The sequence below is a fragment of the Monodon monoceros genome, unplaced genomic scaffold, assembly GCF_005190385.1.
Source record: "Monodon monoceros isolate NGI ecotype Baffin Bay Population unplaced genomic scaffold, NGI_Narwhal_1 Super_Scaffold_11, whole genome shotgun sequence".
Lineage (NCBI taxonomy): Eukaryota > Metazoa > Chordata > Mammalia > Artiodactyla > Monodontidae > Monodon > Monodon monoceros.
The window spans coordinates 200,593-214,768 of record NW_021703767.1 but is presented as its reverse complement, the minus strand read 5'-3'; the positions used below and the strand labels follow the sequence as shown (position 1 = coordinate 214,768).

The 14,176-nt window shown below is 51.5% G+C and overlaps 1 protein-coding gene across 4 annotated transcripts in view; it reads left to right on the top strand.

Annotated features, from left to right (window-relative positions):
- The window catches only part of PCNT (pericentrin), a 97,041-nt gene extending 87,695 nt beyond the window's left edge, over positions 1-9,346 (top strand). For 3 of the 4 annotated variants that reach the window (XM_029214211.1, XM_029214212.1, XM_029214214.1), the window contains 7 exons: positions 145-324; positions 2,282-2,389; positions 3,266-3,498; positions 4,925-5,001; positions 6,533-6,656; positions 8,365-8,492; positions 8,917-9,346. In XM_029214211.1, the coding sequence (XP_029070044.1) occupies positions 145-324; positions 2,282-2,389; positions 3,266-3,498; positions 4,925-5,001; positions 6,533-6,656; positions 8,365-8,492; positions 8,917-8,960 (894 nt within the window). In that variant the 3' untranslated portion in view covers positions 8,961-9,346. The remainder of the gene's footprint in view (positions 1-144; positions 325-2,281; positions 2,390-3,265; positions 3,499-4,924; positions 5,002-6,532; positions 6,657-8,364; positions 8,493-8,916) is intronic. The other variant, XM_029214213.1, reaches the window with a different exon arrangement.
- Positions 9,347-14,176: the final 4,830 nt, after the last annotated feature.

Here is a 14,176-nt window from a genome sequence, read left to right as displayed (position 1 = left end):
CCGTACATGGACTCTGCCCAGCCCCGCGAGCTTCCCACCAACCCCAAATATGTTTAAACTTACAATCCCTGAAAACAGCTGACAGTAAAAGCCACGAATAGCGGCTTTTAACAAAACGTTTTCTGATCTCGTTTTCTCCTCAAGAAGAAGACGACGGTGGAGCTGCAGGTCCAGCTGGTGGACGTCCTGCTGAAGGACAACGAGTCCCTGAGCAGAGCGCTCAGCACGGTGACGCGGGAGAGGGCGGAGCTGTGCAGGGCCGTGTCCCGGCTGGAGAGGAGCCCCCGGGCCCCGGGGACCCCGCAGGAGGTCTGCGCGCGCAGGGTACGTGTCCTGGGGCCCCGGTGGCTGCAGGCTGGGTTCGATTTGCATATATTTTGGCTACGTTTTCGTATCTGGCTTCATGTGGGATGTTAACCTGGAGGGTTTTAGTCATTGTCTTTGGTCTCGTCCCTGTGAAGTGAGCTGGGACGTGTTCCCTCCTGTTTTCTGGAAGAGATTGTGTAGAGCTGGTATTCATTTCTTCCTGAAATGCGTGTTAAGATGCACCAGGGAGACCGTCCGTGCCTAGTATTTTCTCTTCCGGAAGGTTCTTTGTGCAGGGCTTGGTGTTTCTGGTGCTCCTGGGCAGGGTGCCCTGTCAAGGCCAGGCAGGTCCCATTGGCAGCTACCAGAGGGCGGTGGTGTGTCCCCGAGTGGGACCTCCGTCTTCTCAGTTCTGTCCAGTTCCACTTTGTCTGTCTGAAGCGCTGTGGGGTTAAGGGGGCTCCTTTGCTCGTGGAGCCCAACTGCTGGCAGACCCGTGGCCCTGTGCCTCATCGGGAGGGACTGCAAAGACAAGAGGTGCCGTTGGCACCGAGCACGGCCTGCTGCCCTGGGGGCTCCTTGTTCAGAGGGCGCTTGGGGTGGACTAAAGCACCACACCTGGGACGCTTTGTCCTTCGCCTGGAAGGTAATGAATCAGGAAATAAATGTAATGAGCGAGCGAGAGGCAGGCTGAGGGTGGACAGACTGGAGCGTCTTCTCCTTTGTGTCGGGGTGACTTCTGTTGCTAGAGTGTCTTTTCCCCGGAGAGACCAGGCTCTGTTAGAACCGGGAAATGTGGTCCCTTCCTTCTGTCCCAGCAGGGAGGTCACCCAGCTCGGCACCTCCCTCTTCCGAGTCCTGCCCTGAGTTGTGGGCGGCGCAGCCAGGCTGCCTTGGCCGGCAGCTGAGCACACGGCCCCAAGAGTGTTCCGAGCTGGCCTTGGCTTCGGCGACAGGCGGTCCTGGCTGTCCGTTGTGGGCAGCAGCCTTGGCCCTCCCTGTGGGGCCCTTCGTCTGTTCGTGTGTCCACACCGGAGCTCTGGGGTGCTCAGCACAGTGTGGTGTCCAGGCCACGCTGCCAGTGTTGGGACATGTGGCCTGGTCACGACATCCCCTCTGTGCGGTGTGGGCCCCTCCTGAGGTGTCCAGGGTGTGTGGCTTGATGGCGCTTGAACAGAGCTGGGTGTCTGCATCTGCCAGGGGCAGCATTTCTAGGGCCAGTGCGGACAGGGGTGTCTAATAGGCTTAAAGCTTTGAATTCAGGGTGATTTCTCAAATGTGAGGGTTTTGTTTTTAGTAAAAATATGCCTTTTATATAATCATACTTCAGTAAACAGTGTGTAGTAACCACCCTTGAGTGTAATAAAATAATCACGTAACAACCGGGATGTCACTGAGAAGAGGCTGAAGAGGGACCCAGGTGGCCGGCACCTGCCCCAGCCCACCCGTGTCCGGAGGGCACAGCGTGGGGGCGGCTCGGTCCTGGGAGCGGGCACCACTGTGCTCTCAGCCCCCTTTTTCTTTTCTTCTCTTTTCTTTTCTTTTCCCCTCCTTCCCTCCCTCCCTCCCTTCGTTCATTTTTTTGGCTGCGTTGTGTCTTTGTTGCTGCGCGCGGGCTTTCTCTAGATGCAGTGAGCGGGGGCTACTCTTCATTGTGGTGCGTGGGCTTCTCACCGCGGTGGCTTCTCTTGGTACAGAGCACAGGCTCTAGGCGCGCGGGCTTCAGTAGTGGTGGCACGTGGGCTCAGTAGTTGTGGCACGCAAGCTCTAGAGCACAGGCTCAGTAGTTGTGGCGCACGGGCTTAGTTGCTCCGCAGCATGTGGGATCTTCCTGGACCAGGGCTCGAACCCGTGTCCCCTGCACTGGCAGGTGGATTCTTAACCACTGCACCACCAGGGAAGCCCTCAGCCACTTTTCTTGAGATGCTCTCCTGGGAGAGCAGCTGTGCAGACACGCTGTCTGTGGTCATTGCAGAGGTCGGACAAGTCTGTGTGGAAGCAGGACAGGATGGGCTCACTGGGCTCAGCACAACACCCAGACCCAGCACTGCCCACACCAGAAGCTGGCGCCTGCAATGCCAAGGTAAGACCAAGCCCATGGGTGGTGTTAGGTGTGCAGACACCGTCTCGTGGCTGCTTCTTACTTGTTTAAGATTTATGTTTCTAGGCAAGTTTTAGGTTCACAGCCAAATTGAGGGGAAAGTACGGAGATTTCCCGAATCCTGTGCCCCACCATCCACTCCCCCCAGGCGGTGCGTGTGTTGCAGTCCATAGACCCACAGCGTCACGTTGTCATCACGTGCAGGCTGCTCTTGGGGCCATACATTCTGTGGGTTTGACAAGTGTAAGATGACGAATGTCCACCACAACGGTGTCATGCAGAGCATTTTCACTGCCCTAGAGATCCTCTGTGCGGCGCCCGTGGCGCTTTCTAAAATCCTGGGTTAAGAGGTGAAAGCCTTGGTGCTTGAATTACAGACGATAGTGTCCACAGCCTGGAAAAGCCTTGAGCCCACAGTTCAGTCAGCGCTTCTGACAGTGAGGCCCAAGCTGTGGGTCTCTCTGGAGGGAAAAGCCGTATTAGGGTACGGACACCAACCTCTGCCTGTGACCTCAGGTCTCCCCGACCCCTGATGCCCGCAGACCTGTGATGGGACCCCCACCTGCCCCCAGTTTGGTCCGTGCTTAGTGGTTCGATTCCTGGGCCCTCGCGGGGCTCCTCTGATGCTGGTGAAGGGTCGTCTGTGCTCTGCGTTTTGTCAGATAAACAAGATCCAACTCTGAACTGCAAGGTTGTTGCTGGTTATAGATGTCGTGCGGAGCTGACTGCTGTGATAATTTGCTGAGGAAAGATGTCTGGTTCTTTTTAAAGCACCTGGTACAAGTGTGCTATGGAGACTTGTGAGAAGGGTGTCTTTGTCCTGTGGTTAAGTTTCCCTGGTTTTTCTTTTTCTTTTAGATGGAAAAATTGTACCTGCATTATCTGAGAGCAGAGAGCTTTAGAAAAGCCCTGATTTATCAAAAGAAGTATCTTTTGCTGTTGATTGGTGGATTCCAGGACTCTGAACAAGAAACACTCTCCATGATCGCCCACTTGGGAGTATTTCCTTCCAAGGCGGATAAGAAAGCGGTGGCGGCGCGCCCTTTTACAAAATTCCGCACTGCCGTCAGGGTGGTGATTGCTGTCTTAAGGTACCGCCGAGGCACGTGCCTCCTGTCTGCCTTGGGGTCGTTTAGTCTTTGAAATGCTACAGTTGTTCCCTTTTTTAAGATGAATGACATTTGAGGCCTTAAAACATAGACGACCCTTGTCTTCCGGAAACCATGTTATGTAGAACTGCACCTTCTAAGATGGAAGGGTTTAAGGCTGCCTTTTTATTGTACAACAAAGCCTTCCCGTTAATGGTATTCTTATGATGACAGACATGTCTGATCGAGCTTAAAACTGCATTTCACTTCTTCGTGTTTCAGTTTCTTATATTTCAGTCAAATTTGTGTTTCATAAAGGGTGCCATGTGCACAGGAGGACACGCTCTGGGCCCCCCAGCGGGGAGGTACACCTGACCCCTAAGTGTCCGCCCGGCCCAGCCCAGCCCAGCCCAGCTGCAGCCGTTATGCATGCAGGGCGCCACTTTGGAGTACGGATGGACTCCCTGGTGTGATAGGGAATTTTGACTATTTCAGAATTAACAGTGATGAAAATCTATTTTATTTTATAATTTTAAAATCTGCTGTATTTCTAAAAATGTTTGTCCCACTAAGAACTGTGCCACTGTGTCTGCTCTGGTGCCCACGGAGCTGCCTTTTCGGGGCCGCGCTCACCTCCACCTGTGGGACCAGACACAGCAGGGTGGGCTGGGCCCCCTCGGCCTTTCCCTGGACTGCACCACAAAAGGCAGTGTGGGTCCCATTGCCCTCAGAGACCCAGCACCACACATGGTCCAGCCGCACCCTTGCCAGGAGCTCCCGCAGGGTGGAGGCCTCCTCCGGCCTCCGGGCACTTAGCGCCCTCCCTCCCTCTGAGTTTTCCGGACCACAGACTATCAACCCACCTGCCTGTCACTCTGTCTGTCACCTGTCCATCCGTCCGTCCATCTGTTCTGTATTTTTGGGGAACATGCCCTGTGCCAGGAAGTATGTCAGATGCTGGGTTGGGGTGGGGAGAGCCCCAAACTCTGCCTCCGTCTTTCCACCAACACGACGTGGAGGTGCCTTCTGGGCTTTGCGTCTCAGAGGCAGCACTGCTGTGAGGGAGCTGCTGGGGGCCGTCAAGGAGAGGGGTCTAGGGGCCCCTACACCGCTGCACCTCCCGTCACCACTTGGAGGGCGAGGGTCTCCATTTCCCCCAGCTGTCCGGGGCCCGTCAAGTGTGTTAGCGATGGAAGGGAGTGCGGTGAACCAGACAGACCCCAGCTGGCGGGTCTGGGAGTGGAGGGGCAGGGTCGGGGGCCCGGGGGCCCGGGGGCCCAGGGGCCGGGGGCGGGGCCGGGAAGGTGCTGGCGGCTGCCCGGGTAGAGGGCCGTGCTCTCACTCCGTGGTCCCATCACGTCTGGATTTCCTTGGTTCTTTTCACTCCTGTTTTGCTCTAGTTTTCAATGTTTTCTGTCTTGTTTTGTAGGTTACGCTTTTTGGTTAAGAAATGGCAACAAGTAGATGGCAGAGGAGCCCTAGCGCCGGGCCGAGCACCCCGCCCAGGTACCCCCCATGCCACCCCACCCATGGGCTTCTTTAGTGCCCGCCTGGTGGGAGATCGCAAAGCACAATAAGAAACCAGTAATTCAGCCAGTGCGCTTGTCAGGAGGCAAAGGGTTTTTGAAGGAAAGTGGTTTTTATTTTGGGAACAAGCACAAGTTTATACAGTTAATGTTGATGAATAAAAGTGGTTCAGAGGAGCGTAATAATGATTGAAAAATACAGAAATGCTAAATGTATCGACAAATAGCTATCTTCAATGAAAAGGCTTTTTCATTCTCTCAAATGGAGTGAAGTTCCACTCCACACTGTGCACGTCTCCTGGGAGCACCACTGCCTCCTCTGCCTCAGTCCCGTCCAGGCTGTGGTCGTCCTCTGCCCCATGTGACGGGCCGCTGCCCAGGTGTAGCCGGGCTGCCTGGGGGAGCTGCAGTGGGCAGCAGCCTTCATGGCCACTGGGCTTCCCTGGTGGTGCCAGTCCCCTTTGATTTCCACGTGTGAATCCTTACGTCTCGGAATCAGCTGGCTTCAAGGTTCTTCAGGAGGGGTCCCCCCACACCCCCTGCCCCCCGGCTGCACCTGGTGGTCACCAGGGTTTCTGCCCTTCCCACTCCTCAGAGCTGGGTGCAGGAGACCCACCCCAGGCCCACCTGGCGCCCTGCTCACTCCATCAGGGTGCTGAGTGCTTCTCCAGGGCGCTGCCCACACAGACACGGGGGTCAGGGTTGGCCTTGCAGGAATGAAATGCAGGTGCTCAAAACTCAGGTTTCAGACTTCCCTGGTGGCGCAGTGGTTAGGAATCTGCCTGACAATGCAGGGGACACGGGTTCGATCCCTAGTCCGGGAAGATCCCACGTGCTTCAGAGCAGCTGGGCCCGTGAGCCACAACTACTGAGCCTGTGCTCTAGAGCCCGCAGTCCACAACTGCTGAGGCCTGTGCGCCTACAGCTTGTGCTCTGCAACAAGAGAAGCCACTGCAATGAGAAGCCCGCGCACCACAACGAAGAGCAGCCCCTGCTCACAGCAACTAGAGAAAGCCCGCACGCAGCAACAAAGACCCAACGCAGCCAAATAAATAACTAACTGAATAAATACATTTAAAAAACAAAAAACAAAAACCCTCAGGTTTCTTCTAGAGATTTTTTTAATACAGTTTTTATAACGAATACTTTTTTTTTTTGTTTTGTTTTGTTTTTGCGGTACGCGGGCCTCTCACTGTTGTGGCCTCTCCCATTGCGGAGCACAGGCTCCGGACGCGCAGGCTCAGCGGCCAATGGCTCACGGGCCCAGCCGCTCCACGGCATGTGGGATCTTCGCAAACCGGGGCACAAACCCATGTCCCCTGCATCGGCAGGCGGACTCTCAACCACTGCGCCACCAGGGAAGCCCTAACGAGTACTTTTTAAACGTTTTGAAATTGCCATGCAGACTCCTAAAACCTTGTAAATTTAAAATTTTGGTGGATGGGCCTCCCTACTAAAATGCATTCTTTTTTTTCCTTAATCCCTTCGTTGCTAAATAATCCTGGGGGAAGGATTCCTGGTGCCACGGCCGCAGCAGTCTCCACCCGACACCCGCGCATCCCCACCAACCCGGGACGTGTCTTCCAGCCACGCCAGGGGCCCTGTGCCAAAAGCATCCCCACGCAGGAGGGAAAGGTGAGCGGTGGTGCCTCAGCTGCTTTTCCACTGCAGGGTTGTAGCCGTCAGCAGGGGCTCCGTCTGCAGAGACAGGGCCACGCACGGAGGTGTCCCTGGGCAGATCTGTGCAGGTGCTCAGGCCCGCCTGTGATGGAAGGGCCCCCGGGCACACGTGACCCCCCCCCGACACGCGCACACACACATACATGCAAGGCCATGGTGTTAGGTTTACTTAGTCTTTTTCTTTGGGATTGGGGGGTTTTTTGCACACGTAATGTGTTTTTATACTTACAACTTACTTGGCAATTGAGATGTTACAGTGATAATGTTAAACATCCATCGGTTATTTGGGGAAAAAACTGTTTTCAATTAAAAATATAATTAAGAGGCCTTGTGGTTAAGTTGTAGAATGGAATTTTGTTTAAAAATTCAGGTGAAGAAAGGTTTCCCTGATGGCTGTGACTGTCACATTCTGAGCCCTGGGTGTAACCAGGCTGTGTGGTGTGGCCCTGATCGCCTTCATCACGGTTTGCAGCCATTTTCCTGACCGTGAGATTCTTATCCAGGTGCTGCTTGTGGGAGGTGTGATTTCCAATTCCATTTCTGCAGACTGAAGCGCAAATAATGATAATCCTATTGAAATGCTCGAGTGTGATTACAAGTCACTTATTTAATTCATTTGACGACGACTCCTCCAGTATTTGGAACCTACCCGTGAAGTGAACAGAAAGCTCAGTCTGTGTCTGTGGTATTTGTCACACACATGTGACGGCTCGTGTAGGCATGTCGTCTGTTCTCTCTGTGCGTGCTTTCCCGGGGTTCTAAAACAAGCTCGTCAGAGCAGAACGCATCGTCCACCTCTGACCTCGGACCAGCAGGGATAAAATGCTCACCTTTGCTCTCTCGCTCCATGGTCTCTGGTTGGTGATGAGACCTCCGTACGAGTTGCGTGTTAAGAGTGTGACAATCTCGGGCGTAACTGCCCTGATGGGGGAGGCCAGACCGATGAGCGTGGGCGGCTCCGCCGTGCGCGAGGCTGTGTCCCCACTCACCCTGCGTCTCTGCCGATGGGAACCCACCAGCGTGTGTGGTTCCTCACAGAGACGTGTTCTGAAAGTTTGGGTCCCAGAGCGAGGCAGGGAGTGCAGCAGTGTGAGTCCGTGAGGGCCCAGAAGCCTGGTTCTATTCGGGGAGGGCAGGCAGGGGCTCTCGGTCTGGCTGTGGCTCCTCCATTCCCCAGTGGGTGATACCTTTGAAGGAATAGGTGGTGGCCAAGGCCTCTTTTTTGTGGATGGCACACAGGTAAGACGCTCCCTACCCTGGAGAGGAAGTGAGCAGTGACGCAGACAGGGCTCCCTGGGCCCAGCTGGAGGCCAGGAGGAAGGGACCCCTGTGAAGGATGCTGGGCAGAATCCAGTTGGGATGATAGACTCATATGTGAAGATTTAGTGAATTAAATAATATATAGTAGTTTTTAGTTGTTTTAATTTGGAGACGTTGTAAAGAAGTTAGTTTTAAAGCACTAAGTAGCACTTCTTAAAAAACCCTTACTATTTTTCCGCTGTGGTAAAGAAAATATAGGAAAGTAACAACCGCCTAGTTTGCCCCATTTCCCACGAGTGTCTGGTCAGCAGGCCCAACTCCACTGCCCCTCCGCACTGGCTGCATTCAAACCGTCTGCTGAGTTCAACTCTTTTTGTTTGTTTGTTGGTTTGTATGTTTGAAGATCCAATCCGTCCCCAAATCCCAGATCAGAAAGATCCCTGACTGCTTCTCAAGATCCAGAACATTCCTTGACGGAATACATTCACCACTTAGAAATGATCCAGCAAAGACTGGGAGACGTACCACCAGGTAATGAAAGTCCTCTGTCTTCTGACGGGATCTGAGTGACCCAGGAGTGTCCAATCCTGGAGAGGAGACGGCTGGGGTCCAGCTTAGTTACTCTTGTTAGTTTCAGTCTTGCTAATCGGCCATAATTAATAGTATCAGAAGGAGGGCTGTGAGTGGAGACACCCAGGGGTGGGTGTGAAGGACGCACAGTGTGGGGATCACGGTGTCTCAGACTCACAGCGACCATGAAGACCGTGTTTACAGGATGTCGTTTGTCCAGCGTTTCTCAACTTTCATAATGTAAACCACTGCGTATCTTAATTGCTATTCTTACTGTTACCAAAAATAAGGTTAATTCAGTGATAGTGTTTCGAAATTGTGAAATTCTTCTTAGAAGATGTGAAGCCTTCTAACAAATTGCTTCCTCATTTCTACTTGTGTTTAGATTCTACTTCAGAGAAGTCCTGCTGCCAGAAGAATAAACAGTGAATAAAGTCCTGTGACGATTGTATTTGAGGAAGAGGTTTGATTTTCTGTGGGAGCTTGTGATGTGCGTGTGCTGAGTGGTGCTGAGCGCCAGCCCCGGTGTCGTCAGTTAGGTGCTCTCACCCTTACGCTTTGCTGCAAAGCCAAGTGGAGTATTTTCTGTGTGATTTCAGCACATCTTAGCTTCTTACCTTGATGAGGTAGCTGTGTGCTCATGAGTGACGGGCGTCTGCCCGGTTCTCTGTTGGTCGAGCCTCCCTGCCCACCCACGAAGGGTAAGCAGAGGATGGCTTCCTGTTGTTTATTTTCTTAAAGTGTACAGCTTGGTTTAAAACAAAAACACACACAAAAACAAAAGAATAAAATTAAAGCCCTGGTGTGTTTGTGAATAGCCCTGTGTTTTTTTTTGTTTTATCCAGTCTGCTTTTATCACGGGCAAAAAAATAAAACATAGACTTAGAATTCATATTGAACTTCTGTAAGTCAAAAATTTTCAGTGGAACTTAAAGCACTAGTAAGACGAATAGCCACATGCCTATTGATTCCTCGTGCTTGGTTTCTTCTTTTACTTCTGTCAGATGCGGTCGCTGCGTATTTATTTCTCATGATTATGATCTTCGCGTGTTTCACTCATGCCCATCTGTGCCTGGTGGTGGCATCTAGCCAGTGTCCTTTACCCAAATGTCTGTTGTAAAGATGTGTTTATAAGTATCTCTGTGTTTCTAGGACCTTTGAACGTAACATTTTTTCTGCTGGGCTTGGTTATAATATAAAACAACTTTTTCCTAATCGCTACTTACTTATTTTCGATTTTTAGATCTTAGACTTACTTATTTAGATGTTTGCTTACCTATTTTAGATTTTTCTTTCCAGTGCATGTCTGCATTTTCCTCTTCTTAGCCAACACTGCCATAAGGTCACTGTTCTATAATCTTCCCACCTTTTCCACTGAGTCCTGTCTTCTGCTTGATGTTATTGAAGCGAAATCTTGACCAGCTCTGGGAGCAGGAATCCAAGAAATGTCTCTTCACTTTCCAGAAGAATGACGTTTGAAATTGATGATCAAATACTGAAAACATAAATATCCATGTCATCCATGTTAAGCTAATGAGGGAGGGAAGGCCCATTTAAAGCCACCAGTGGACGTAACCATCACACCAACTTGTTACCATGGGGGTTAATAATTAAAAAGAAAGAGACATTCACCCTCCTTTCCTGGAAGAACACAGGTCATACCTGCTGATGAGGGAAATTCTTCACGGTAAAGCACCCAGCTAATTAATATAGAGGGAGCAATACAATTAGAGAACCACCAATTCTGCCCCCAGCGAAATAATCGGTTCGCGGTGGGTTCATCAACAAGTCCTAAAACCAAGGCGAAGTTCCACTTTCACAGTGCAGGGGCCTGGGAGTGTCCACTGTGACCCCGGCTCATGGCAGGCCTGGCATGATGCCGTGTGACATGCAGTCTCCCCCAGTTTACATATGGAGGGACAAGTGACACAGAACCACAAGGAAAGAGACACATGGGATGTTCTTTGTAAGTGACTGGCCTGGTTTCATCAAATAGACAACATTACTCAGAAAACAAAAGTGAGGGCCCTGTTTTTTGTTAAAAGAAACTGAGGAGGGCTTCCCTGGTGGCGCAGTGGTTGAGAGCCTGCCTGCCGATGCAGGGGACACGGGTTCGTGCCCCGGACCGGGAAGATCCCACATGCCGCGGAGCGGCTGGGCCCGTGAGCCATGGCCGCTGAGCCTGCGCGTCCAGAGCCTGTGCTCTGCAACGGGAGAGGCTACAACAGTGAGAGGCCCGCGTACCACACAAAAAAAAAGAAACTAAGGAGACATAAATGCATGTGCAAAACTTAATTAGTTCCTAAATTGGGGGAAAGCAGCTACAAAGTCATTTTGGGGGATAACGGGGTAAATTTGAGTATGTACTGGATAGCAGATTTTAGGGCAATTTGTGTTAATTTTCTTAGGTGTGGTCATGGTTATATGAGAAAAGGCTGCTTTTCTTAGGAGCTGTATGCTGAATTATTTCAGAAAAAGGAGCCGTAACAAATGCAATTTATTTTGAAATGGTTCTGTTAGAAAGAGAGTACACATATATGGATTAAGTAAACATGCAAAATCTTTTAAAAATATTGAATCTAGATTGAATCTAGTTAGTATATGGTTATTTATTTTTTGAAAATTTTCATAATGAAAGATGAAAAAAACGTCATGACCAAACTGAAGTCTGACCCAATGCGTTTTAATCAACTACAGGACTGTGTCAGCCCAGGTGGGAGAACATAACCACGCTAGGCTTTCCAGCTAAGGGAATCCAGTACAAGGGTTTGATCATTATGATGGTGGAGGAGCCCTCTCCCTGGGGCTGGCGGGTCAGCAGAACGGTTACTGGGACACAGGGACAGAGCCCCCCTCCAGGAGCTGACCCCTCAGGGGAGGTGCATCAGCATCACTGTGGAAGGGAGAGAGACACCCATCTTTCTCCTCCTGCCCTCCTGTTTGCCAAACTAGACAGGGAGCCTGGGACAGTTCCTTGCAGAAGTTGGCACCTTGTGCAGAGCAGACAAGAATTGATCTGAAAGCACACTGGCAGGTGACCCTTTGGCTACGAAGAATTTGTTCTCACCCACCCATACTTAGTTACCAAAATGCACCCACCTGATGTGGGGCAAACATTTTTCATACCGAAGAAGGCCCACGAGGTGTCGTATCTCAGTGATGCAGGCTCTCAGGTAATGCCGGACTCCTCCCTCGGTGCTGGGTCTGCCCTTTGCTAATTGGTGTAGTTAACACACCCAGCATGTCATCTCAAGTGGGGGAGGTGAGGAGAAGTCCAGAGCAAGCATTAACCAGGCCTGCGCCCCCGTTTCAAAGAGTCTTCCTTCTACCATGTAGGCCTGGTTTTCTGGGCCTCACTGTCCTTTCTGAAAGATTTGAGACCTTAACAGTCTTGTTTTTAGAGGACTTCCTTTCCTTTTACAGTCGAACCTGGGATTACTAAGTACGAGGGTGTGCCCAGTGAAGACGTCAGGTACAGATACAGGTTTTACTGTCCTCGAGTTGTGCCGGCCTCCAGGCTTCCCCTCAGTAATTGGGATCAATCCCACCAGCCCATGCAGGAACCCTATCCCTGCTGGTTCAGAGGGGGACCACTGTCACCGGTGGCAGCAGCCTCCCCCCACCCCTGGGACAGCAGAGCCCAGAGTCAGGATGGAAAGCAAAAATTCCTCCAGGGTTATCTGGCGTAGCAGTAAGAGGGGCTCTTCCCATCTTCTGATGGCCCCAGGCTGATGTATTCTGGCTGTGGGAGAAATGGCCATAAGTGGGTCTGCAGTAGGGCAGCCTTCCCACTGTCAGTAGCTGAGCTGCTTCTGGGTTGACGTCAGGGAATCCCATGGTCGTAAGCCTAGTGCCGCACTTTTGCTATGAGGGGTTTTCTGGTCAGAAGCAGCGATGGTGAGTAAGTAATTTGGGCAGTCCCCAGATGGGTTCTGGGCAGGGACAGCAAGTCCATATGCAGAACAGGAGTAGACAGAGCACAAGGACAACTCAGAGGGAGAAATTTTCTGGGAACCTTGGCCATCTGTTCACAGGGTTTACTTTTGCCTTCCTGACCCGCTTGAGTCTTATCATTCACCACCTCCTCTCCATCACCACCCGAGTGTCCTTCAGTTCAATTCTGACACTACCTGGGGTCAGCACAGAAACTACGTTAAGGACTCAGTCCCAGGGGCTTCCCTGGTGGCACAGTGGTTAAGAATCCGCCTGCCAATGCAGGGGACACGGGTTCAAGCCCTGGTCCAGGAAGATCCCACATGCTGTGGAGCAACTAAGCCCACGAGCCACACTACTGAGCCCACGAGCCACAACTACTGAAGCCCGCATGCCTAGAGCCTGTGCTCCCCAACAAGAGAAGCCACCGCAATGAGAAGCCCACACACCGCAACGAGGGGTAGACCCCATTTGCGGCAACTAGAGAAAGCCCGCGTGCAGCAACAAAGACCCAACTCAGCCAAAAATAAATACATAAATAAATAAATTAAAAAAAAAAAAGGACTCTGTCCCAGAATACAGCCACGTTAGACAGCAGCCATCAGTGGAGTCCCCAGGCTGTCCACACTTCTGCCTGGCAGGCTACAAACCTGTCCTGAGTATCAGAGCTGCGGGTCCTTGTCCAGGTCTCGCGAAACCAACAGCCTACAGCTTCCTCAGTCAGAAGACGGGAGCAGCACACCCAGATGTGGTCATATCAAAGTCCACACACGCCAGGCCTGGGCCTTTCTTAGTTGTGGGCAGTGCAAGGCGTAGCTGCTTGTCATTCACTTTGGAAGGGAGACCATGATAGTCTACAGACCACTGATTTTTCATGGAATTTACCTCTCACCATCCAAGGCAACTAGGGTACTTCTTCCTGCTCATTAGGACCAATTACCATGACGTCTTTAATGCATCAAAATGATATTACGATGTCTAAACAAAGACCCTCAGGTAAGGTAGGGAAGTTGTCCCTGCCAGTTGAAATCGAATTGATCATCTAATTGGTATTGAGAAAAAAAATGATAAGGGAGCCTAAATGTAAAACCTTTTATGATTGTACCTGGGACAGGTGCCATCACTTCTGGACCCATATCAAGAGTTTATCCCAAAGTAGCCAGAGAAGTACAACAAATAATGAAACTGGATGTAAACAGCAGCATTCCATTGAAAACCAGAAACAGTATTGTCTTAGCTTGGGCTGCTATAACGAAATGCCATAAACTGGGTGGCTTATAACCAACAGAAATGTGTGTCTCACAGTTCTGGAGGCTGGAAGTTCAAGATCCGGGGGCCGGCAGGGTGGGGTTCTCGTGAGGGCCTCTCCTGGGTTGCAGATGGCTGATTATTCCTTGTATCTTTACGTGGTGGAGAGCAGAGAGGGGGAGCAAGCACTCGTGGCTCTTCTAAGGGCAGTAATCCCATCCGTAAGGGAGGGCTCCACCCTCACAGCCTCGTCTGCTTCCCAGAGCTTCTGCCTCCCAATGCCATCCCATTGTGGGCGGGATTTCAGCGTAGGAGTCTTGTCCATCACAGGTACACACAGAGCTGGGTGTGAGAAGATCCAGAAGACGTACGTAAATGACATGGTCGGTAGTCAGACTCATGGTGCTGGATCTTCTGTTTCACTGTCTCAGCCACGTCTGTGGTCTTGTGGGACGTTCCCTGTG